The following is a 24827-nucleotide window of genomic DNA, read 5'->3' as shown; positions in this document are numbered from 1 at the left end:
AACAGGCGGAATTGCGACCGTTGCGACCCTGGTAGTTCCGCCAGTGTCTCACAGTATTCTTCCCAACATGGTTGACACAATACACTCTGCCTTGAGCATTAAGAATCAACCTGAAGATTCATGGGTTTTGTATGCTGCTCCAGAAGCTTAGACATTTCATGTATCTTCCTATCTGGGAAACTTCCTAACCAAAGACTGTACATTTTGCCGGGTCATGTGGAGAAGATACATAGTCCCTATCTTTTATGAACCTTTAAGTTCTTGAATTGAATAGTCACTAACTGAACATCAGTAAACTTATGGAAATAACCCCCTTTAGAGCATACCATGCTCTTAGTGTGTGCGACACCACTGCAGTAGCCTTGATTTCCCTCTCAGCATCTCTATCCAACCAGCCTACTCCTTTACTGCCTGGGCTCTAGTGCTGCCTCCCACGTGATGTAAACTAGGCAATCCTTAAAGCAGATCTCAGGGAAATTGAAAAGTTAACCCTGCACTGCAAGTAGTACCTTCTCATTTCATCTAACAAAGATATACACACACAAAAGAGCATATCTTTGTTATTTTTGCTCCATTGACAAAACAATCAGTTAACTCTTGCAGTGCAGGGGTAGACCAACTGCAAGGGTTGCGTTTTCAAATTGTAGGAGTTCCTTTTTAAAATGTATTTCCACTTCAAATTTGAGAAAACCCTATTATATATGTGTTATATGTTCCTATTAACACAGCATAACTAAATATTTTGTATTACTCTCTTGAGCAGGCAATTGGACAGACTACAAGCTTCTCTCTACAGTTTTAGAGTGACAGGAAACTCTGACTGTCCTCATAGATAGACTATGGATACTCTGAGCGCCCTCTTATTAACATTAAATCCTTTTAAATCTATAGCCCTTTATTAGGACAGACATTGTTCAAATCTAGTTTACAACTGATAATGAGATCTGCACGCACAGCCCAGACAGTGTTAATTATAGTAACCTCCCCAACACCCTTGCATTCCAGAGGAAAATTCAGTTTAGAGAAAACTAGTAATATGAGAAAATCGGTAATATGAAAGCAGCATTTTTTAAGCAATGCTATGTGAAAAAGAATATGTAATGAATTTAAAATAGGTGTTATTCCAATTTGTCTGCAAAAGTGGAAATATGCTGTAAGCACCTATTTTCCAAAGAGGGCTTTAACCCCAAGCTTTCAGGGGCTGTGCTAGGATTCAGAATGCTGGGATTAGCACAGTGTATATTTCCAGTATTCTGCTTGCTAGACAATACCAGTCATTAAGTGGGGATAAAAAAGAAGGCAGCACACTATATACAGATCTTGGCTGTGACAAAAATCATGCTCCAGGACACCTGAAGAGGATCTCTCACTTGCCGGGAACATAGTGCAAGGCACTGGTGCTGCTTTATATTAGTTGTGACATTACACATAAGAAAACTTTCAATTCAAACGCCAGACACCTAGCATTTGCAGAAGAAGTCAGCAATGGCTACCTCCTTGTTTCTAATAGCACAGGAGGGAATAGGGGATCAAGGCACTTGCTTTAGGTCTGAAAACCAGAAACAACCCAATAAAAATATAAGTTAATTTGTCACTGGTCATTAGGTAGGAGCTTAATGGTTGTGGTCAGAGCCACCAAGTCAGCAGTGGGGCCTGAACCTAGTACAGGCTACCTGTAGCGAAGGAGGGTGGTCTTGCCCACTAGCCATAGTAATCTATTGATTGACAGGCTCCGCCAATCCTTTCTTACAGGGATCTGTGCCCCTCCTGCATCCATGCCCCTCTTACCATAGCAAGTGGGCAAGACTTTCACTGGGCAGTCCTATTAGGGTCCAGCCTGCTCACTTGGACTGTGGTGGCCATCTGAAGGAAGTGGAGCTGGTTTTCAACACACTGGCTTCGCCTACCACAGAACATGGTATCAAGAGCGGGAGTCCTGCTATGAGGTAAGCTGCATGGAGTGAGCATCTTATAAGAGAGTAGGGGGTGAGCAGCGTAAGATGAGGGATGCAGAGCGTGCAGAAGTTAAAAGTGTTGGAAGAGGGTGGCAGTCTACAAATCTGTTTCAACACTGCTTTCCTCTTCATCTCTTGCCAGAGAAGGAAGAGGGATGCAGGGGCTGCAGAAGTAAGCAACATTGGAAAAGGGTTGCAGTAGGTGCAGAGGTGAGCACTGTAGAAAGAAGGGTGCAGTGGGGTGCAGAGGTGAGCAGTGAAGGAGGAGGGATGCAGCGGTGGAACAGGTGAGCAATGTAGGGACAGGGTTGGTGGTGGTGGAGTGGTAAGCAGCTTTAGAAGAAGGTTGCAGAAAATGCAGGGGTAAGCAGTGTTAGAAAAGGGGGGGCAGTGGAGAACGATGGAACTGGGGATGTGTGCCTGTGGTGTTTTGGAGATGGATGTTGGACTGCTGGGTGGCACCAGTGTCACCTCACCGCTTACAACAGTGGAGCGATCACACAAAATCCAGGAGCGGCACAGAGACCGGGAGAGTCAGTGGCAGCAAGGGTGATTGGAGGAGTCCTGCGTTGAATGAGCATGGGCCGGGCAGATGTGCAGTGGCGTCACAAGGGGGGGGGGGGGCAGCCTGCACCAGGTGACACCATCAGATGGAGTGACACCAAAATCATTTTGGTGTCAATCCCCCTGAAAATTCGGGCACTCGGTCATGGACCAAGAGCCCGACAGCTGCACGAGAGAGGAGGGGACCCAGCAGCATACCTTACCCCGCCTGATGAATGTCCCCTTCTCTCTTTGCCAGCGTCCATCAACAAGAGGGCAGCCAGCAGTTAAGTGCTCATGACGTTATTACGTCCCTGCAGGTGACACCCGGTGGCCGCACCAGGTGACTGGGGCTGCATCTGCAAATGTGTCGCCTGCCCAGTGCCTGTTATACTGTAAATGTTTATTGATCTACCTTGTAAGGATAACATGACTGCAAGGTATAGCAACAGACATACATAGCAGGCAGTAGGTAGGCGAAAAAAGTGTGTGCTCATAAAATAAATGTATGGGAATACATGTTTTGCATTCCCATACATTTATTATAAAAATAAAGTATGAGAATGCAAAACATGTATTTCCATACTTTTATTGTATTTTCAATGGGCTGCCTTAGGCTTCATTCCCACCTAAATAGTAGGAGCGTTTTGGGATTCCTGCGGTAGGAACGTACAAATTCCTGTGGCAGGAATCCCAAATAAGCCGTTTAGAAGCGCATGGTAGATGTATCCAGGGTAGTGATCTAATCCTAACTGCATGTAATTGTATCACATACAGTATATTACATTGTAGATTACACGATCAGTGGCGATGGCTGTCACCTGATCATTAACTTGAACGGGTGATAGCGCTTGCTTCTAAACGGTATATTTGGGATTCCTGCCGCAGGAGTCTCTAAACGCACCTTAACTGTAGGTGTGCTGATTTTTAAAAAGCATTGCTGACAGGTAGATTTTTTTTATGTACACTGGAGCCACACATGTGAAGAAGTAGTAACTCCCTTGCATGGAATTTACATCATGTGCTTTTTTTTTTTTTAATAACATCATTACTCCTGTTTTAACCCCTTTGAGACCAGTGACGTACCAGTGGGCCCGGGACCGGCATCTCAGGTGTCGGCGGGAAGCTGGGGAGGAGAGCAGCCAACGTCCGTTCACCGATCTCTCCGTCCTATGGGACCTGGATCGATCCAGATTACATCACTTTCGGTCCCATAGCTGTCATTTCTGGGCTCCTGAAGCCCAGCAATAAGCTATTGAAGTGTATTCTGCACTTCAATAGCTTATATAAAGTGGAAAGTTGACATTAGGGATCTTTTGGACCCCCAGTATCACCATAAAGAGTACCTGTCGCAATCAATATGCTATCACATGGGGGCCTTGTAGGTCCCCCTATGTAATAGCAATTAAATTAAAGTTAAAAAATACATATTTAAAAATAATATTAATATTGTCGGGATCCGCTTCAGCTGCGGCATCTCATTATACCGCAAGCAGCAGCTCGCGGTATAGTGCGGCGTCTCAGTATACCACGAGCTGCAGCTCGCGGTATACTGAGCCTAGGGTGACCCTAAGGAGGCTTACCCTAAGGAGAACTATGGGGAAAAGCCTTAACCCCATAGTTCTCCTTTAAATTAAATAAATGTAAAAATAACAAAAAAAAGTTTTAAAAGTCCCCCGCCCCCATGAGCATGCGCGTCTTCTTGTAAACATGTGTGGGGTGTGCCTATGTTACGAAAGTGATGATCGCGCTACACATGTTGGGTATCGACGGACACGCCAGAGTGAGAGCAACAATTCTAGGCCCAATATTTATGTGCATCTCTAAAGTGATGACCTGTAGGGGCTTTTAAAGCGTCGTCTATGGACTTTTTGGGTTATTGAATTTTGTCGCCGTTTCACAGGCACACAACATTTTGAACCTGAGCATGTTGGGTATCTATTTACTCGTTGTAACCTCATCTTTTATATTTTACAAAACGGGTATTTTATTTAGTTTTGGGGCACTAAATTTAACTTAAGTGCATTTTTCATTAAATTTTTGGGTTTGATAATAAGTTTCACTAATATCGTGCAACGTAAAAATGTGCAACAGCCACCATTTATTTCTTCAGGGTCTTGGCTTTCAGAAAATATATAATGTTTTGGGGTTTGAAGTAATTTTCAGGCCTAAAATGTGGATTATAAAATGGGTGCAAAAAAACAGGGGAAAAAAGGCCTCAGTCATTAAGGGGTTAAGGAAGGTTTTGGATGAAAATTAATTGGCCCTGCTCTCACTAAGGATGAGAACCTCAGCTTTATTTCTTCTGCACATTAGATTGAGAAGCAGCATCTGGCTGTGTGCTGCTTAGTAAGGGAAGGAGGGGCCACGACAGGTAGGATGTACAGGGAACCATTTTTTCTAATGGCTCTGGTGGTTCTGCTACTGACTCAGAGCTTTAGAGGGACTACAAATCTCAACAATGCATTATATAGCAATGCAGAATACCACCAGCTATAGAGGAGTACAAATCTCAGCAATATATTATACAGCAATGCAGAATGGCACTGATATAGAGGACTACATTCTTGCATTACATATTTTGGATGTGTAATTGATTTTTTTAAACTTTTGCATTCAACAATCAGATTCAGTTACACTAGAAACAAGGCTTATCAAAGGTAGTTTTGGCTGTCACACCTGATTTTTTTATCCACTGGTAATAGGCCATTTGTATATTTTTATATATACATTCATATTTTTTATTATAGTGAGGGCACTAGAGGTATGATTGCAGGGGGAAAACCTATAGCTATAACCTGCCTGTCCTTCCACAACGTAGTGGGAAGAGCAGTCAGAAGCCAATGGAGGGGGGAAACCTTTGACCAGGGGGAAAGGCAGGCAGCAGCAAAAATTAAGTGTCGAATCCTACAGCCATAGGCTGCTTCAAATCAAGGTTTATGTTTTTTGGGGAGGTATATTTTATTTTGCTAAGGTCTTTTTGTTTTAGGGCTGCCAAATTCACTAATTGCTGACACAGGCAAAGTTGCCCTTTTCACAGCATGTCATCTCATACTTGTGCAGTAATGTAGTTTTCACCAAAGCACCACTTATTTATTCTGCTATTGACATTGCTGCCATTACATTTAGGTAATCCCCTATATTTAAAAAAAAAAAGTAGTAGGGAACAAACAGGTTCTGCAGAGCAAAGCAGTAGTCGGGCCTCACCATCTAGAGTCTAGGCTTACAAAGCCTTTCTCTTCTTATTTCTCCTCTCAGACACAGATCATCCACTTGCCTTCAAATGTTTCTAATGTGCCCTTTTCTTCCTCCTCTTCCTACTCCTCAAGGGCATATTGGCTGCCACTTGCTTGCAAGTGCTGGTAATGCACTCTTATCCTCCTTCTCTTCTGCTCCTCAACAGCACATTGCAGCCACTTGCCTGTAAGTTCTGCTAATGCACCCTTTTCCTACTTCTCACGTCCTCAAGGGGACAATAACAGCCACTTGCCTGCAAGTTCTGCTAATTGGACCTTTTCCTCCTCTTCTACTCTATAAGAGCACATTGCAGCCACTCACCTCGAGTTCTGCTAGTGCACCATTTTTCTCCTCCTCATCCACTCTTTAAAACCACATTAACAGCCTGCTGCTTTTATGCTGCTAATGGTCATTTCTCATCCTCCTACTCTTCTGCCAATCCCACCATAGCCCTGAAAACTGGCTATGATGAGTTGGCAAAATTGGAGGACTGCTATCTCAAGTGCCAATCCACAGAGCTCTGCCTTGTAGGTGGGCCTTATTTTAATGTAAGAAGGCAATCTCCCCAGATACCATTATTGTGCTCAGAAGGCCACCAGCATATGGAGGAGGAGGAGGGTTGGGATGCTGGTGGTAAGGAGGAGGAAGAAATTATGCAGGACGGAGAAACCTATTGCCATAGGCCGCCCACTCTTCCACTATGCAGAGAGAAGTGCAGACAGCATGAAAAAGTTAGGTGTAGAAACCTATGGCCATATGCTACCTGCCCTTCCTCAAAGCGTTACATTTGTAAGGCTATCCCTGCCCTGGTCAAGCAAACACAGACAGGGACAGCAATGCAAACTGGGTACTACCTTAGTCAAGAATGCAAAAACAAAAAAGGCCCCCTTGCAAGACACTTGCCTCGCAGAGGTGATGGCTACAAGGAATACCACCTTGTAGGTCAGAGTAAAGAGAGAAATGTCTTACTGGATTGAAAAGGCAAGTTCTAAAGCAGAAACAGCTTAGGTTTTAATCGAGGAGAGAGCATGCTACATTACAAAAGCTGCAGGTATTATAATTTTTAGCAGGGGTTCCCCTCGACCTAAACATTATTCCAAAGAAAGGCTGTAGCATCATATTCATGTGCCTTATTTTTTCTGCACTCTCGAGTAGAGGCTAAAGCTGGTCTCCTGGGGTGCTAGGATTACGAGGGGTGAAGAGTAAAAAAATCTTATGCTTTAGTAATCAGCTTGTGAGGCCTGTGTCTTAAGGGCCCTTTCACATTCACGTGCCATTCAGGCCACTCATTTGAATGGCACCTCAACCCCCCCTCCCCCCTTCCGCGCCACACTGCGCATTCCCGCAAATACTGTGCATTGCAGTGCAATTCAAAATTAGTGCATGCAACACACTACAATGTACAGTAATTGCAGTACCATGTGTTGCAGCGCAGCCAATCACACTGCGGCCGGAGGGTATGTAATGGCACGCAATGCACCTCCTGCTTGGTAATCACACAGGTGGTGCATTAATCGCACAGAACCGATTAACACACAGAGGTAGTGTTAACGGGCCCTTAGAGTAACAGAGTATCTTTTAACATCTGGAGTTTGCCTTAGAAATATACAAAACTCAGATACAAAATCTATGTTTGCATGTTCTCCCTGTGCTTGTGTGGGTTTCCTCTGGTTTCTTCCCACACGCCAAAGACATGCTGGTAGGCTAATTGGCTCCTGTCTAAATCGGCCTTGTTTGCATGTGAGATAGGGGCCTTAGACTGTAAGCTCCTTGAGGACAGGGAGTGATGTGAATAAGCAACTATGTAAAGCGCTACATAAATTGTCAGCGCTATAAAAATACCAGTAAATGAAAAACAAATTTGTGCTGCTATGAAAAAGTATAAGGATTAAGGCTATGGTGAGAAGAAACTAAAGGAATCACATAATATGCAGTATGTCCTGTATTTAATGGTGCTGCAAAGAGTCATGTGTGTTTATATGGTGCAGACGGGCTCAGGGGTTGACCTACCATCGGGCCTGAGGCTGGGGGGGCCCAGTGAGATCTGGTCCCAGGCACCCCCCTTGGTGGAATACGGGGCAGTGCTGGGGCCGGGGGAAAGGCAGGGTTTTCCGATGAGCATGTGAGCGGGAAGGGGGTTTAACCGCATATTCCATGCCTTCTGACTCACAATACTGCACGCCCATGATGACTGATAGTGAAAGGCACCAATAGAATTCAGAGTATAGGTTCTCCCTGATTGGCCAGGGCCAGGCCTAGGAGAGAATCTCTGATATTCTATTGGCACTTCAGTCTGCCTAATACAGTAAGCGGGCAGTGTGGTTTAAGCAACCGTGTCCCGGCCAATGAACACAACCTGTGCCCAGTGATGTGATGGACCGCTGTGTGCGTGTATGTGTCTGCCTGGGGAGGGACGCAGGGGATGCTCAGTGACAGAACACAAGAACAGGTAGGGCTGCTTGTTGCTTGCTCCCCCCACCCTCGGATGACCTGTGGCTTCCCCTATGCCACCTCCAGAACTGCATGGCACTGCACAAATAATGCAACTGCAGCTGGGAGAGCACAGGCAGCCATGCTTTGTAAGGCATTATACCCAGCTGTGGTGTGTAGTGCTGACATATGGAGTAGCGGTGTATGCAGCTCAGCTGCCGGCCCTGATTGTGTTGAAGGCAGAAAAGTTGGTGTTAGGAAAGCAAAAAATGGGTGCTGACGGGGCGCAAAATGTGTTCTACCAGGGAGCAAACCGGGCAAAGTACACATTGACCTAATGTGGCCTTATAAGCTCAATGATGTCACCAGTATCCACACCCTTTATTTTCATGCGGGGGTGGGGAATTCCCTGGCTGGGCCAGCACTCACAGCTTACTCCCGGGTACCAATGAGCTCCGGTTCGGGCTGAACCCCCAGCTCATCCATAGAGGAGAACAGAGTGTAATTTATTACCAGGGCAGCCGATGTGTCTGCATCGGGGTTGAGGCTGGGGGGGCCCCAGTGAGATCTGGTGGTCCCTGGAACCCCCTATTTATAGAATATGGGGCAGTGCATGGTCTCTGGAGCAAGGTGGGAGGGGTTTCTGACAGGCTTCTAAGCGTGGGTGGGGTCCAAGCGGTTCCCGCTCTGACTCCTGGCTGCATCCTTAGTAACAGGCGGCAGGAAGGGAGAGTTGGAGGAGGCGGAAGGAGCAGGGCAGGTGAGAGATGCAATTTATGGGAGTATACTGTAGAATCCAGACTGTACAGGGAGCCAATCGGAACCGGCACCGGTCAGAGATTCCGGTATACATAGAGATCTCTGTGTATACACAGAATAATGTTTATATAGAGATCAGTGTATATAGAGATCATAATGTGCTATACTCCTCACTGTGTATATAGAGATTAGTGTGATCCAGGGACGGACTTGCTGCCGGTGCACCTGGTGCGACGGGCTTCTGTGGACAGGTGGGGGTGGGGGGGGATTGGGTGGCCTGAGAAAAAAATCCTGCACCAGCACCCTTTGTTCCTTAGGTCCGCCACTGGACGAGCAGGCCTGCCAGCACCAAGGAAGCACATGACAAAGCATGCTGACTTTTTTCAATAGGTTACCAGCATAGTAATATCTCTGCCTTGCAGTCTGAATGTTTGTAAGCAGTGATGACACACTGCACATGCGCAGCCCTCCAGTCACTACCTATGGAGAGGAGGAGAGAAGGGAGAGATGGGTGAGAGCTGAAGTGCGGTAGTGCCTGGATAGGACAGCAGTGGGTAGATCTGGAAGGGGGGAATGTTACTGTGTTGTCATGAGAAAAGCCTAAACAGAAAACTATGCCCACAATTACCCAATGTTGATCCAGAGGAAGGCAAAAAAAAAACCCCTATAAAGCACGGTTCAATTTGCTCCAACAGGGGAAAAAATTCCTTCCTGATCCCATAAGGCAATCGGATATTCCCTGGATCAACAATCTCTGATGCTTAATATACCTCAAAGAACTCAATATCCAGTAATATTCTGTGCATTTACATCCAGATGTTTTTTAAAACAATTGACCGAGCTAGCTAGAACAAGCTCCTGGGGGAGTCTATTCCACATTTTCACAGCTCTAACTGTGAAGAATCCTTTCCGTATGCAAAGGTTAAACCTCCTTTTCTCCAGACGCAAAGAGTGCCCCCTTGTCCTTTGCAGTGACCTTAATGTGAATAATTTGGCACCAAGTTCTTTATATGGACCATTGAAGAAAGTATTTAATAGATTTGCCTTCTCATTATCCCCAGTTACCAGCTCTGAGTTATCTTTTAAGGGGCCAACATGCTCCGACCTAATTTTTTTAGTATTAATATATTTAAAGATTTTTTGGGGGTTAATCTTGCAATCTTTTGCAACCTGTCGCTCGTTTTGAAGCTTTGCAAGCTTTATTTCCTTTTTACATATTTTATTATATTCTTTGTAGCTTTCAAATGAAAGATAGATTTCAATTGATACATAGATCCCCAACCCTCCTTGGTAAGCTGCACTAAAAAAGAGATTTAGCACAGTGGGAGCCTGCAATCCCCAAATTACTACTTGTCTAAAGTAAAATTGTTTACACATGTATACTTCTGATGCAAAGGGGGGGGTTAAGTGAAGGGGAGACTCTGATGTGAATGGGGGAACTCTTATTGGAAAGAGGGGGACTTTGATGTGAAAGTGAGAACTCTGCTGTGAAGACTTCTGATGTTAAGGGGGCTCTGATGTGATGGAACAACCCTGATGTAAATGGGGGGCACGTGATGTGAAGGGGGAACTCTGATGTAAAGGGGGTCTCTGTTTTAAAGGGTATGTTCCTAATATAAAGGGGGAAACCCAGATGTGAAAGGAGCTGCTTTATCATCCAGTGCAGATGCCAGTGTCCTTCAGCCCACCAAATACACTTTGGAGCAGCTGCCCCTCTCCTTACTCTAATCCCTACTCCACCCTCTGTCCCCTATTTTGCCAAAAACAAAGCTGGCAAACCTATTTAGGCGTCATATCCCACTAGGGTTTGACCCCACTTGGAATAAAGATTTCCAGAGAATGAGGATAACCATTGTGAGCTACTTGAATAGTAATGGTCATTCATAGAAAAACAAAAACATTTGTGTGAAAATATCATTATATTACATTACAAAAGTGCTTAGACCGTATTTCATGTTTTACTGTTTGTAGCCAACCGATGCATTTAAGAAGAGGTGGTTTACTCTTGATCGCCGCAGGCTTATGTACTTCAAAGACCCCCTGGTAAGATCTTCAGTCTTATTATAGCTGCTAAGTTACGTACTTTTAATTGTTTAAGATTTACAGGGTTATTCACTACAGTGTGAAGAGTTTGGAGAAGGCAGGAGAAGTGAACAACCGAAGACAACATAGCAGAACTGGAAAGTGAACTGAATTGGAGAAATTTTCAAAATCATATTTTGGCCTAGATTGTTCACTTCTCCTGCCTTCTCCGAACTCTTCACCCTTTAGTGAATAACCCTGTAAATTTTGTCTGGTGTTTACATTCAAAATAAATATTGTGCAGTTTCGTTTGGCTTCTCTTCACTGGACATTGCAAGGTAACATTGCCATTTTTTTCTGCAAATTAAGATTTATCAAGTTTTAAAGTTCAAAAACAAACATAAAAGAACATTAAAAAATAAGCAAAGTATACATGTCCCAGGAGACAAATAGGTAATACATATCAAACCAAAAGATAACATTAATCATAATAAAACCACATTTCAGTCTCCTGGTGCCAAAAATCCAAAGAAATTGGAAGAACGCAGCTAGAGGAAAGTAAGGAAAATAAGAGGCAGCGAGGGAGCGTCCATGTATTAGAAAAAAAAGAAAATAGAAAAGGTACATGATAAAGTCACGAGCCAATGAAGTCAAGTCAAGCCAATCAAAAAGCGATGGAGGAAGAATGGGTTTCCAACGTTGCGCAATAGCGTCCGCAAACAGGAAAAAGCGAAAAACAGAGCGCTTAGCCTTTGGGAGAGAACTAGAAAAAATGGTAAGCTAAATGGTAAGGTAAAGTGAACTCAGGAGTATTCCAAATCTCTACTGCATATGACTTATTATAAATAGCTACCAGCTTTGCTCAAAATTCCCAAATTATGAGACAAGCCCACCAAACATGAGGATAGGTGCCCACCACCTGTTGACACCTGTTGATTCAGAAATTGAAGGGAAAATACGATGGAGCCTCACAGGGGTCAGATACCATCTGGAGAGCAACTTAAAGTTTCGTTCCTGAAGTTTACACGACATAGCTAATTTTTGTGCAAACAAAAATATTGTCTGCTAGTCAGCAGGACCTATGGCGGAGTCTAGTTCCAGCGACCATTTTTAAGTGTATGTAGGAGGGATAACAGACCGGTGAGAAAGAAAAAGACCATACAACAGGGAAATGACATGAGACGGTGGGAAAGTAGATACACATAATGTCATAAAGGGTAGGAGGTCCCTATGTAGATTCGATGCAGAGTGCAAGGAACGATAATAGCTGGAAAGATGGAAGTATGACATCCAAGCCCTATCATCCAAAGAACGTTCAAATAGAACCGTTGAGTAAGATAGTAAAGATCTACCCCTTAAAATGTGCCGAAATTTCGGCCAAAACTGTCTATCCCAACCCAGAAATGAGGGTGCATGGAGACCAGGTGGAAATTGTGGATTATCCAGCAACAGAGTGAGAGGGCTAGGCAATGTGGAGAGGGATAAAGAAGTATGCGAATAATACCAACTCCACAAGACAGAAAAGGTTAAAAGAGGCCAATCAGCAGACAAGCCCAGATGAGCTCAATTGCCGCTTTAGGGTGAATTGTCAAAGGCCTGAAACTCAAGAGACCCATTGCTTATGTTCACTATTATGAAACCAGTCTAAAAGACGAGTCAACATCGCAGCCTTATAATAGAGATAGAAGTCAGGAAGGCCCGCTCCCCCAGTCTCTTTACGTCTAGTAAGAAGGCGATAATTAAGTCTAGGCTTGCTAGAGGACCAAATGAATGACCAAAACATAGTACAGAGTTGAGAAAAGTAAACACGCGGGAGCTTAATAGGAATAGCTTGAAAACAATATAAAAACTTTGGGAGAATATCCATTTTCATTGCATTAATACACCCAAACCAAGTTAGTGGCCTGGAACCCCAGTTCTTGAGGTCCAAATTAGTTTTGGCTAAAAGAGGGGAAAAATTGAGGTGGAACAATTGGCTTAAATCAGATGGGAGGGAAATTCCGAGATATTTAATTGAGCCAGCCTGCCAAGAAAAGGGGAAAGCAGTCCAAAGCTGAATAACATCTGAATTCGGAAGAGAAACATTCAGGACTTCCGATTTATCCATATTAACTTTAAAATTGCTTACAGCACTGAAGGCAGATAATTCCTGGAGAATGGCTGGAAAAGAAGTAGCATTGGCATAGAAGGATATTTTGCATTAGAGCGAAGAGCCACCGCCAAATGTTCCATAGTGATAATGTAAAGCAAAGGGGATAACGGACACCCCTGGCTGGTACCATTAGAGATGGAGACAGGGGCCGACAATTCACCATTAACACGAATGCGTGCTGAAGGGGATAAATACAATGCTAACATTTTTAATACAAAGAAATCTCCAAGCCCTAAATGACTTAAGAAGCTTCCAAAAACTGCCAGTTGACCTTGTCGAAAGCTTTTTCAGCATCTACCGTCAGGAGACAAGCTGGGACCTTCCACTTCTTTGCCAATTCCATAAGGGTAATGGTTTTACAAGTGTTATCCCTCGCCTCCGCCCCTACTAAAAAAAAACAACCAGATCATTGTGAATAATAGTAGATAAAAGTGGTTGTTAACGCAGTGCTATAACTTTTTAATATAATTTAATATCGCAATTCAGCAAGGAAATAGGGCGATAGCTACCAGACAACCCAGGGCCTGGGTTGTCTGGTAGAAAACCATTTGCTCCCTGGGCCTTACCGTTTTTAGCGAGTTTGATCACATGGGTCCATTCATCAATCGTAAAAGTGGAGTTCAAGGTGGAACTGAGAGAGGAAGATATATCGAGGGCAGGGAATTTGTGGATATATAAATCAACTAAAGGATCAGATGGGGGGATAGAAGTAGAGGAGATATTGTATAGTTGCGAATAATAATCATGAAAGAACTGAAGAATTTCTGAGCTGGAATGAGCAAAACCCTTCCCCAGAGAAAGGAGAGTCAGATTGTGGTTGAAGCACTCTAGCAAGTAGAGAGCCACTCTTATGACCGTATTCATGGGAACGTTTAAGGAAGCGGTCACTGTAACGAAGGGAGGCTTGATCTAAAAGCGATAAGACTTGAGTGCGAGTGGAGGAAATTTCTAGCCTGAGTTTATCATCACCAAGGCATTTGTGTGAGGCTTCCAAATCACCAAGTTTGACAAACAGAGTCAATTTGCTGAGATCGCTATTTTTTCAATCTGGCACCACGTTTGAATCAAACCCCCCCACATCACACACTTAAGGGCCTCTCACTTAATGGGAAGAGGAGTGTGATCCATGGTATGTACTATCAAAAAGTCAGCGATAGCCTTACGGAGGTCTGCACAACAAACAGGGTCCCGCTAAAGGTTGTCATTCAGTGTCCAAGATGGGGAGTGATTAGGGAGGGTAGAAAGGCTAAAGGAGCTACAAACAGAAGAGTGATCTGACCAGACTCTGGGATCGATGCTAATGGTAGGAGACGCATCTAGAAGCGATTCAGAAACAAAAATATAGTCTATCCTACTTTGGGACGGGAATAGAACGTGTAGTCTATATCACTCAGATGTAGAGTCTGCGATAGGTCCAAAAGCTTCATAGAGACTAGTTTCTGTTTCAATCTACTGAGATCAGAGAATGAAACACTGCTCTTACCAGAAGAAGAATCCACCAAAGATCCATGGTCAGGTTAAAGTCACCTGCTAGGATAATCGTACCATCTGCAAAGGACTCCAGCTCCCGTAAGTATCATAGGCAGATGGACATCTGAGACAAATTAGGGAAGTATAAATTGGCAATCATATAGGTTACCAAACCAAGCAGAAATGTTAAAAATAAATAATGCCCTGCAGGATCTGATTTGGTATCCAGGACTTGCAACCTACAAAGCTTGTGAATACCAAGGAATTAGCCAAGGAATTAGTACTATGATACCACTCCCTATAATAGTGTTGGGAGCAAGACCAGTGCGAAAATGGGTTTCCTGCAACAGAAGTATATGTATCTCACGCTTATGCATATGGTGTAAAACCTGTGATCTCTTATTAGGGGGGTAAATCCCTTAACATTAAAAGTACAAACCGACAAAGACATTGCGGAATAAAATTGCGGACAAAAAGAGAAATGAATTAGACAACCCTGCTGCCAACATGGAAAAGGCCAAGAACAGAACCATGATGGAAAAGAAGGTGAGAAATACAAAATTGAGCAATAGAAAAAGGAGACAAAAAAAAAAAATAAGGCAAGAGAAGAAGAAAAGAACAGCAAAATACTGTACACTGGAGGGTTAAACTCCAGCCGGGTGTCACTACAGGGCAAATTCAGCAGGAGGTACCCCGTAAGAGACCCGAAAACATCTAAGTTATGCTAAACAGCAACACACCCACTATATCGCGGGTAGCCCAAGTGGGAGGCGAGGGGGCCCAAATGGAGAAAACAGCAATCCCTCAAGGAACCTAACTACCAGCCCATAGCTATCAATAAAAGAAAAAAAAATAGCAAAATGGAAAGCTGCAAATAATCACTTGCCATTTGCAATAGTTAAATCATAATACACTATGAGATTATGCATGGAAAAGTGATGTAAAATAATAAAACGGTCATATAGCAAAATGCAATAGTTACACAAAACCATAGGAAACAAATACTTTATGAGAAACCATGTTGTAAGTACTATAAACAGCAGAACAAGGGTCCACCCTTTGTGGACCCAACTTTCAGCAAGTCACTCAGGAAGAACAATACCACAGGATAGATTCCAAGGCAATCAGGATGTGCTCAGGAGATCAGAGGAGAAGTAGTTGCGGATCTCTTCGATGCCTTCTGTTGCCACCTTTCACGAGTTGGATGATCCACAAGGAAGGTAGCATAAGGCCAATCAGGCAGAGAAACTTGAGGGAGTTGGAAAGTTCCTAGGAACTTAGGAAGATCTTCAATAAAGCGAAAAACTGTAGACTTGCCGTCCTTCGATCCCTTTCACAAGGTGAAAGGGATATCATGAGAACGAAGAACATCCAATGAAGGCTTCAGAGCTCTCCGCATTTGAAGGGTGCGCCTGGAGAGATCTGAGAGAAGCAGGATCGGGACACCATTAAACTTTATTTATCAGTCGCACGAGCAGCAGCCATGACAGCTTCCTTTATGGAGTAGAAATGGATGCGACATATAATGCCACACAGGCGATTAGAATCAGTCAAACAAGGACCCAGAATACGATGGGCCGAATCAATTTCAAGCTCAGTATCTTTATCCTTTTGCACATGCTTATTAAAGACGGAGCGGAGCATCAAAAGAAGATCCTTAGATTCAAGCGATTTGGGAACACCACGAACTCTGATATTATTACCCCTGGAGCGCTTTTCCTGATCATCAAGATAGTAGATCAGGTCATGGATCTGTGCAGTGTGATCCTGTAAGACCTTGTGATGGTCGTCTAAGTGAGAGCATGATGATTCCTGAGACGTTTCCATGTCATCCAGGCAAGTGCTGATATGAGCAACCTCTGCACGTAGGCCAGCCATCTCAGATCTATATGCCGCCTCCCTGCGGGAAACATATCACTCAAAATAAGTCTTCGTCGGGAGGGAGCAGATGTACGCCTTTAAATCCGCATCCTCACCTCCCATGTCTGATTCGGGTAAGCGGGTGTTCCAACCATCCTGGGCGAAAAAAAGGTGTTCAGATGCCCGGATTTACGCCCGCCGGCTTGCTGAGAGGGTCACTGCTGCTTCTTGTTGCCCATGGTGAGCGAATGGCAGCCTGTGGAGCAGTTAACGGGCTGCAGAAGGTGCAGTCACCTCTTCCGGCGGTGTCTAATTACGCTCTGTGCTGGCTTAGATTTTTTGGCCCTTTTCTCACCTCCCCACATAACCTTTTATGTAGCTGCAGGGTTAGAGGAAGAAGAGAAGGGGAATAATATAGAGTGTAACTTGAATTACAGCTATGAGTTTACTGGGGCTGCTGACATCACATCCAAGCAGTCTCCGGGCTTTTGGATGTCTACACAAGGGGGGCTTTTACAGGTAATTAACATGCCTAAAATACACATATAATGTTATGGGAATATTTTTGTTGAAATTAATGGTCTGGTGACAGGCCAGATCTAAAAGGTCAAGGCCCATCAGAGCATAATGTTCAGGGGCTCTTCTTCTAACTGCTATACAAACAGATGCACCTAAAAGTTAGCATTTTGGATGTTAAACTTGCAGTTGTTGATAATCCATCATAAAACAGCATCATAATCTCCTTTTTCTGATTCATGGAGAAGTTATAAGAAGCTTAGGTCAAAATGGCTTGATAGACTAACAAAATCACTGTCTTTAGGCATCTTTAGGGATGTATTATTTGCCAAACGGTGATTTGTCAGGACTGTTTGATTCTGTTTGGTTTGGGCAATACTTATGTGTGTTGGAACCCTGTGATTCTCCATGTAGTCTTCGAGAAAAATGTATCTGGATTAAATTTGCTTGGCCACTTTCCTGTTGTTTGTCTTCTACTTCGGCTATATGAGTGTGCGTTGTCATGCACTGTTACCATAAAGTAGAAAGTCACAAATCTGGATAATTAAAATCTAGATCACAGGGAATCTTACAGGGAAACAGCAAGGATTCTTTAGTGGTTTACACTGGCAATACAATTTCTCATTTAATGGAGCCCTTATATTGGCAATATTAGAGAACATGCCATTGCCAATTTTGTAGCTTTCCATGAGCTTTCAAAGCAATTGCAAGCTAAGGCTTTGCTAGTTTCACTTTGGATTAACATTTTGTTGGCATTCCACTGGTGGCAGTTCAGTTCAAAGGCATTTTTTAAATAAATTTTCACATAAGGTAAACAATCAAAAACTGAAAGTAAGTTTGAAACCATGAGTAACATTTACTGTAGTTGAAACTGATAGAAAGCTCCAAAACTGCCGAGTGTTAGCGCAGTACTATTCACATTGGGCTTGATATACTAAGGTGTGAAATAGACCTGGGCCTGATTTACTGTGTGAAGTGAACCTAATTGGCTCCAGTCACGAAGAAGCAGATCTGTTTTTTAACAAATTCCTTTCCACATGATTGCATATTTGAAATAAACCCCTGTTATATTTGTGATGAATGCCCGGCCTGAACCCGCTGTGTGTCAATCACACGTGACTATACGCAGTTCTGAAGTTCCGAGTGTGGTGTCACAAGGACGTGGAGATACCACTCTCAGTCTCACCCTGCACATAGATTTCCCAGCTCACAGGACAACAATCTCAGGCCAGCAGACTGAAAGAGATCGTCACTAGGGTTGGTTAACTGCAGTTAACCCTTTACACATCAAACGTTCACTGCCAACATGTACTTTAACGGAAGTTTGCACCAATCCCGGCAAGTGCTGCAGCACTTCAAAAAACTTAAACAAAGCCTATGATACAGTTGTCCTCTCAGACAGGAACATGACAGGTTTACTATACAGTAGCGCTCTTTACAGAGGGTCTTTACTTTAGGTTCTTTATTTAGAGCATAGAGATAAGCTTAACAGTTTTAAAGATTGTCCTTTAATAGAATAAACAGTGCAGAAAAATATACAGAAAAATATATTATTAAAGGGAGAAAAAATATATAACCACAGTAAAGTAAAAAGGAGTCCAAAAGTTCAATAAGCAAAAGAGGGGGCTGAATGGCTCTGCTCCAAGCAAGGCTTGCACTGATGATGTCCAGATATTAAAGGGGAACTCTTCTGCGATGTTACCACTTCTTAATGTTGCAGGAGTTCCTTTCCTTGATGTTACAAACAAGAGCCTCTCTAGCTGTATGTGCAGCATCTTTTTGTCAGGCCTCTAGGGGATGTCACAGAGCCGACCTCTAGGGCAGGCCTGGGGTGGGAGAGCGGGAGGGACGAGCCTTCATGATTTCCTCCTCTGCTTCTCCCAAACGGTTAAATTAAGAGGATAGTGGAGTATTCATATTCAGTACGGTCCGACAACCACTAAATTATGATGCATCATGACATGAGCTTTGAATCAAAACCAAATTTAGCGTGAATATGAAAGATAGTTGGGCAAGGAGGCCAAATGTCGCCTGTCGGACCCCAGAGGATTTTAGTCTAAATGTTTTTGGTATGTTTGTTTCTGTCTCAATGAGACACAGCTATTTGTGCCACTTAATTTTACAATATCACTGTTCAATTCCAAGTTATGAAATTGAGTTGATATTGTATCTCAGGTGTATGACTTTTGGGTGAATGCCGGGTCACCTGGGTCATTAACTCTACCAGGCCCTCTGGTGTTTATCTAAAGCTGTCACTTGCTAATTTATTAGGCCTTGTTCACACCAAGTGACTATACGCAGTTCTGAACCGAGTGTGGGAGCAGGTGGAGAGCAGATCAGTTGCAGATCGGATCAAAACTGCGTTCAATGTATTCCAATGGTATTTTTTGCTTCAGCTCACATTGCAGCGTGCAGTTCCAGAGCAGGTTCAGAGCAGGTGAAAAAACTGCAGCAGGCCCTGTTTTACCTGCTCTGGATCTGCAAACGCATCAAAAACGCATGCAAATGCCTGGAACGCACTGAAAGCCCAATTTAAACTTTAAAAAATTGGGTTTTTTAAGCCAAAAACTCGTCAAAAACGCATCAAAAATGCATCTAAAAGACTAGCGTGCGTGTGCAGAAACCTGACCGGATCTGCTCTGCATTTGGTGTGAACCAAGCCTTAGGGGATTAGCTGAGCTGGGCAAAAGCATTTCAATGCATTAGCGGTTTATGGCACCACTCATAAAGAAGTCATTGAAGCTGATCCCCATCAGGTCCAGGGGAAACTCTAGATAACACTCAGTTTAGTGCTTCACTTAAGAGATATACAGATTACAGGCACAGATTAGCAGATCTCTTTTGGAATTTGAAGATACCTGAAGAAGAGTCAGGCTAAGGTCACCTACAATGAAAGACTGCATTTGCTTTAGCTAAATATATTTAATATTAATAGTCTCAAACCTTACTAAATCATGCTCATGTTTTCTTCACTTTAGCACATTTTACTCTTTAGTAAATCAAGCCCACTGTGCTTCCCTTTTAAGTTTAACCACTGCTTTGTATCTCTTTCTCTTAGGATGCCTTTGCCAAAGGTGAGGTGTTTTTGGGGAGCAGTGAGAATGGATACCAGGTAAAGCCAGAATCAATTTCAGGTACACAAGGCAACCTGTGGAGTTATGGTATATCCATAAGTACCCCTGAGCGTACTTATTTATTTACATGTGAGAGTGAGACTGACCGCGAACACTGGCTCAGTGTGTTCAGGAAAGTGATCAGCCTTCCTATGAATATTCGAGAGTATGCAGGTAACATTTCTTTTTGTTTTTGTTTTCTTTGTACAGCATATGTATTTGAAATTGTGTCTAGTATTAAATCTATAGTTATTGAAGAAAGAAGTGTAAAGGATCCTGAGCACCAGACAGGTAAGGAGCTGCATGTGCAGGGAAAGGGACCCCGACCAGCCCACCTGAGACCCTGCAGAGCCTACCGTAGAGAGTCTCAGATGGGCTGTGGTGTGCTCTGCAGGGTCACTCTCAAGTGGGCTGTGTGGGGTTTCAGGTGGGCTCTGCAGGATCTTAGGTGGGCTCTGCGGGCCACAGGTGAGTTCTGAGTCCAGTGCGTTACTAAGTCCTGAGTCCAGTGCGTTACTAAGTCCAGAGTCCAGTGCGTTACCAAGTCCAGAGCAGTGGCGGAACTATTGCCATAGCTACCCAGGCGACCCCTATGAGGCCCGGGGCACAGGGGACCCCGACCAGGATGAGGAACAAAGGGGTTCCCCTGATGCAGTGTGGGCAGACTGTCTCAGCGGCGGCTCTGAGGAGGAACGCGGCAATGTCCAGATCACTTACAACCTGTCAATGATCTGTGCACCAACGTGTTCCTCCTCACAACTGCTGCTGAAACAGTGACAGCCAGCAGCTGCAGAGGACGAGGCCAGACCAACGGCGGTGGAGGAGGCGGAGCACGTTGGCGACCAAGGAGGAGGCGGGCCTGGAGGTGGAGAAGGCTGACAGCAGATCAGGGCTGACAGGTAAGAGGTGTGCAGGGGTATGACCAGCCCACCTGAGACCCCGCAGAGCCCACCATAGAGAGTCTGTTATGGGGCCTTGTGATTTCTAGTTACGCCCCTGGTCCAGAGTTCAGTGCATTCCAAAGTTCTGAGTCCAATTCATATACTGTTCTGCATTGCTGTATAATGTATTGGTGGATTTGTAGTCCCCCTACAACTGGGGCCATTCTACATTACAGTGTAAGCTCCTCTGTACAGAAACTAATGTGACTGGCTCATTCTTCTCTGTACAGTACTGTGGTATATGTCAGAGCTATATAAATGTCACTAAAGGCATCTACTTTACAGGATACATATTCATTGATATTGAATTGACCAGGTTCAGCAAGCACCATAACAGTTTTTACTTTTAATCACAACATTGTAATTACTAATTGTTATAGACTGCTACTAATTCTAATTTTATCTCTTTCTAGTCGAAGCAAAGTTCAAGCAACGTACATAGCACTTTTCTGATCCTTCATTTTCCCAATAACAGCTATCGGAACATCTCATTTCTGGACTTTAAAACACCTTTTATTTTCCTTTTATTACATCATGTACCAACATATGTAATACTAATTATGCCTTTGCTTGTCTGGCATTGCATCACCTTTGAGCCAGAAAAAGAACATAGTTACATTTTCTTGTTAAAATATAAATAAAAGCAACTTTTTTAGATTTGTCAGGTTTTTATTGCTCATTGTGTTCCCATTAGGGAGATTCACCATCCTTAATTATTCGGATCACCAGTGTCACCGGAAATGAAGACCTTAGAGATGATAACTTTCAATGTTATCATCTCTCAGTACTTGTTCATACCATCTACAGGGCGTTCTAGCGTGGTTAGCTGCTGGAACGCACTGTATTGCATAGTAAACCCCCCCCTTCAGGGGCGTGGTGGTCCATTGAAGTCATGACACTGCAGCCACACACATCAGTGTCTGCATTGCAGTCCAGTGCACTCGAAATAATGCTGCATGCACTATTTTTTACAATCGCACTGGACCGCAACGCAGGCATTGTTGTGCCCGCGTTCTGGTGCAGGCAATCGCACTGCGAACGGAGTAGGGGGCACGTGGCTGTGGTGCTATTGACTTCATTGCACTGCTATGCCCCCTCCCACCCCAGAATGCAGGGGGGAGTTTACTATGCGATACAGTGCGTTCCAGCAGCTAACCACGCTGGAATGCACTGTATATGGTGTGAACAAGCCCTATCACTCTTAAACACAAAAATATTTTTTTGCTTTTGAAATAGGTTTGGAGATAGTTAACTCATAACTTCAGGCAGGGCCGGCGCTAGCGCAAGGCAACATGGGCCTTACGGCGCCAGGGAATAGGGCGGAAAGTTGACAGTGACAGTCGGCCGCCCGGCGTAAGTCCGGCTCCGACCGTCCGATCGAGACCAGTGTGGGCTGCCGGCGGGCGGCATCTGAAGGACGAGTCCCCGCCGGCCGCAGCGGCGCTGACCTGTGCAGTCTCAGTGACAGTCTCACTGTCTCGTCCTTGGCTACGTCCTACATCAGTGAGTGACGTAAGTGGCCCCACCCCTGGTTCCCCTGGCCGCTCAGCCGCATGTGATAGAGAGAGGGCTGACACAGGATGACATGGGGGCACAGAATGACATGGGGGCACAAAATGACATGGGGTACAGGATGACATGAGGGCACAGGATGACATGAAGACACAGGATGACATGGGGGCATAGAATGACATGGGGGCATAGGATGACATGGGGGCATAGGATGACATGAGGGGAAAAAATGACATGAGGGCACAGGATGACATGGTGGCACAGGATGATATGGGGCACAGGATGACATGGAGGCACAGGATGATATGGGGCACAGAAGATGGGATGAGCGGGGGGGGGGGGGGGGGGGGGGGGGGGGGGGGCGGCAAAATGCACCTTCGCCTGAGTTGGCAAAAATCCTTGCACCGGCCCTGACTTCAGGAAGTGTAATGGGAAGAGTGTGGGGAGATGGTTAATAAACCACGAATGTAACAGGTTTGTCTCAGTCTGGACACTTCTTTGTGAATGGGACCTGTGACTGTTTGCTCAGCATATCTGAAGCTGAAGTGAGGAATGAACAAGACCAAGCAAGAAGAATACTATAACACAGGCAATATATATCCTATTTATTCCAGTGCTGAAGCTAACACAGATGAAGATATTTGTTAGCTTTCTATCACATTCATTAATCAAAATGAAGAAATGCTCACACCCTCATTGAAAGATCTCACCTCTTAGGCATGGAATGTGTGCTACACATCGGAACCTCCTTGGACATCATGACTGAAACAGGAGACTGTGCAGGAAAGCTGAGATACGGATTGTAGATTGAATAATTATTTTCCATTACCATGAATGCATGAACATTTTTTTTTTTTTTTATCATGACACATGCCCATCATGCTTGTTGTGAAGTAGACAGCAGTAAAGAGAAAATGGAAAGTCAATATGAAGCAAACATGTCCATGGAAACTCAAGGTATCTTTGATGGAGAGGTGCTGGTTACATCCAGTTTGAGCGCTGTACTTGCTATTATGTTTGTCTTGGGTTCGTCTGGAAACATTTATGTACTTGCGATAACTGTCTTGTCACCCAGGCCAGCAGGTTCCCTGTGCATCAATGTCATAAACCTTGCTTTGGCTGATCTACTTTACCTTTCAACTATTCCTTTTGTTGTAAGCACCTACTTGGACCGAAACTGGTACTTTGGAGATATAGGATGCAGAGTTCTATTAAGCATGGACTTATTCACCATGCACGCTAGCATCTACACCCTCACTGCAATGAGTCTACAAAGATATCAGGTAATTGTGCGACCTTTCAGTTCACATATTACCCAGTCCCACCAAAAGGTACTAAGTCTGGCAATCTGGCTTGCATCATTTTTTCTCACTTTACCAATGATGTGTATGATACAGCTACAGGACAGCCATTATGGATCTGGCAAAAAGATTTGCTTTCCCACTTGGACACAAGATTCATTTAGAAACTATTTAACTGTCCTTTTCTGCACCAGCATACTAGGCCCTGGGATAATATTGGTATATATCTATAGTTGCCTAGCTAGAGCATATTGGACACCTGGTCTAAAAGTACATCAGTCAAGGCGAAAACAAAAGCATTGTGTTGGGTTGCGTATATTCACAATAATTATTCTATACTGGACTTGTTTTGTACCTTTTTGGGCATGGCAGCTAGCCAAATATTATCAGAGAGAACTTTCAGCACTCGGTCCTTCAGCTCAAATTTATCTAAACTTTGGAGTTACCTGCCTAACCTATGCCAATAGCTGTGTAAATCCTCTACTTTATACTTTACTAACTCGCAACTATTGGGAATATTTAGCTGGCCGGAGCAGGAAGTCCAGCGGTAAAGGGATGCAGAAGAAAAATCTGGAGATGTGATTGATGTTGGATTATTATAGATGCATTCCATGTATGTAAGGACATTGAACGTAAAACTAAGAGAGTAAAGCTAAGACTACAGTCTAAACTACTGCTATTTGTAATTGTGCAGTATCTTCAGATGAACCCTTTCTTGACAAATATCTAATTTATACTCAACTGAATAAGATGCGTTAGAGGATGGGGATACTGAGAGATTAAAAATCTTTGCAGTTTAGGCCAAACCGAGCTTAATCCTACAAAGTAAAACATGATTAATATGTTTATTGGCCCTAGGGAATTCATGAAGGTACCCACAGTCTTGTATGTAGGACTTTACAATTGCTTACAGTTGCTTACAGTATTAGTATGCATGCTAGTGGCAGAATTTGTGCACAATTTGTTATTTAATTGCTGCCATTACTTTTTTACTAATAATTAAACCTTTACAAAAT

At 43.8% G+C, this 24827-nt stretch overlaps 2 protein-coding genes across 2 annotated transcripts in view; both read left to right on the top strand.

Annotated features, from left to right (window-relative positions):
• The window catches only part of LOC108799495 (arf-GAP with dual PH domain-containing protein 1-like), a 53162-nt gene extending 31623 nt beyond the window's left edge, over positions 1–21539 (top strand). The window contains exons 9-11 of the mRNA XM_018571358.1: positions 10896–10967; positions 20003–20231; positions 21412–21539. Of these exons, the coding sequence (XP_018426860.1) occupies positions 10896–10967; positions 20003–20231; positions 21412–21440 (330 nt within the window). The 3' untranslated portion in view covers positions 21441–21539. The remainder of the gene's footprint in view (positions 1–10895; positions 10968–20002; positions 20232–21411) is intronic.
• A 1855-nt stretch (positions 21540–23394) lies between these two features.
• Positions 23395–24396, top strand: LOC108799498 (urotensin-2 receptor-like). Its single transcript, XM_018571361.1, has one exon. It carries the CDS (start codon positions 23425–23427, stop codon positions 24391–24393), a length of 969 nt encoding a protein of 322 aa, XP_018426863.1. The 5' UTR covers positions 23395–23424; the 3' UTR covers positions 24394–24396.
• Positions 24397–24827: the final 431 nt, after the last annotated feature.

This window comes from Nanorana parkeri, unplaced genomic scaffold (genome assembly GCF_000935625.1).
Source record: "Nanorana parkeri isolate BGI_ZX_2015 unplaced genomic scaffold, ASM93562v1 scaffold1742, whole genome shotgun sequence".
NCBI classification, from domain to species: Eukaryota; Metazoa; Chordata; class Amphibia; order Anura; family Dicroglossidae; genus Nanorana; species Nanorana parkeri.
The sequence above is the reverse complement of the archived record's forward strand: the minus strand, read 5'-3'. Positions and strand labels throughout refer to the sequence as shown.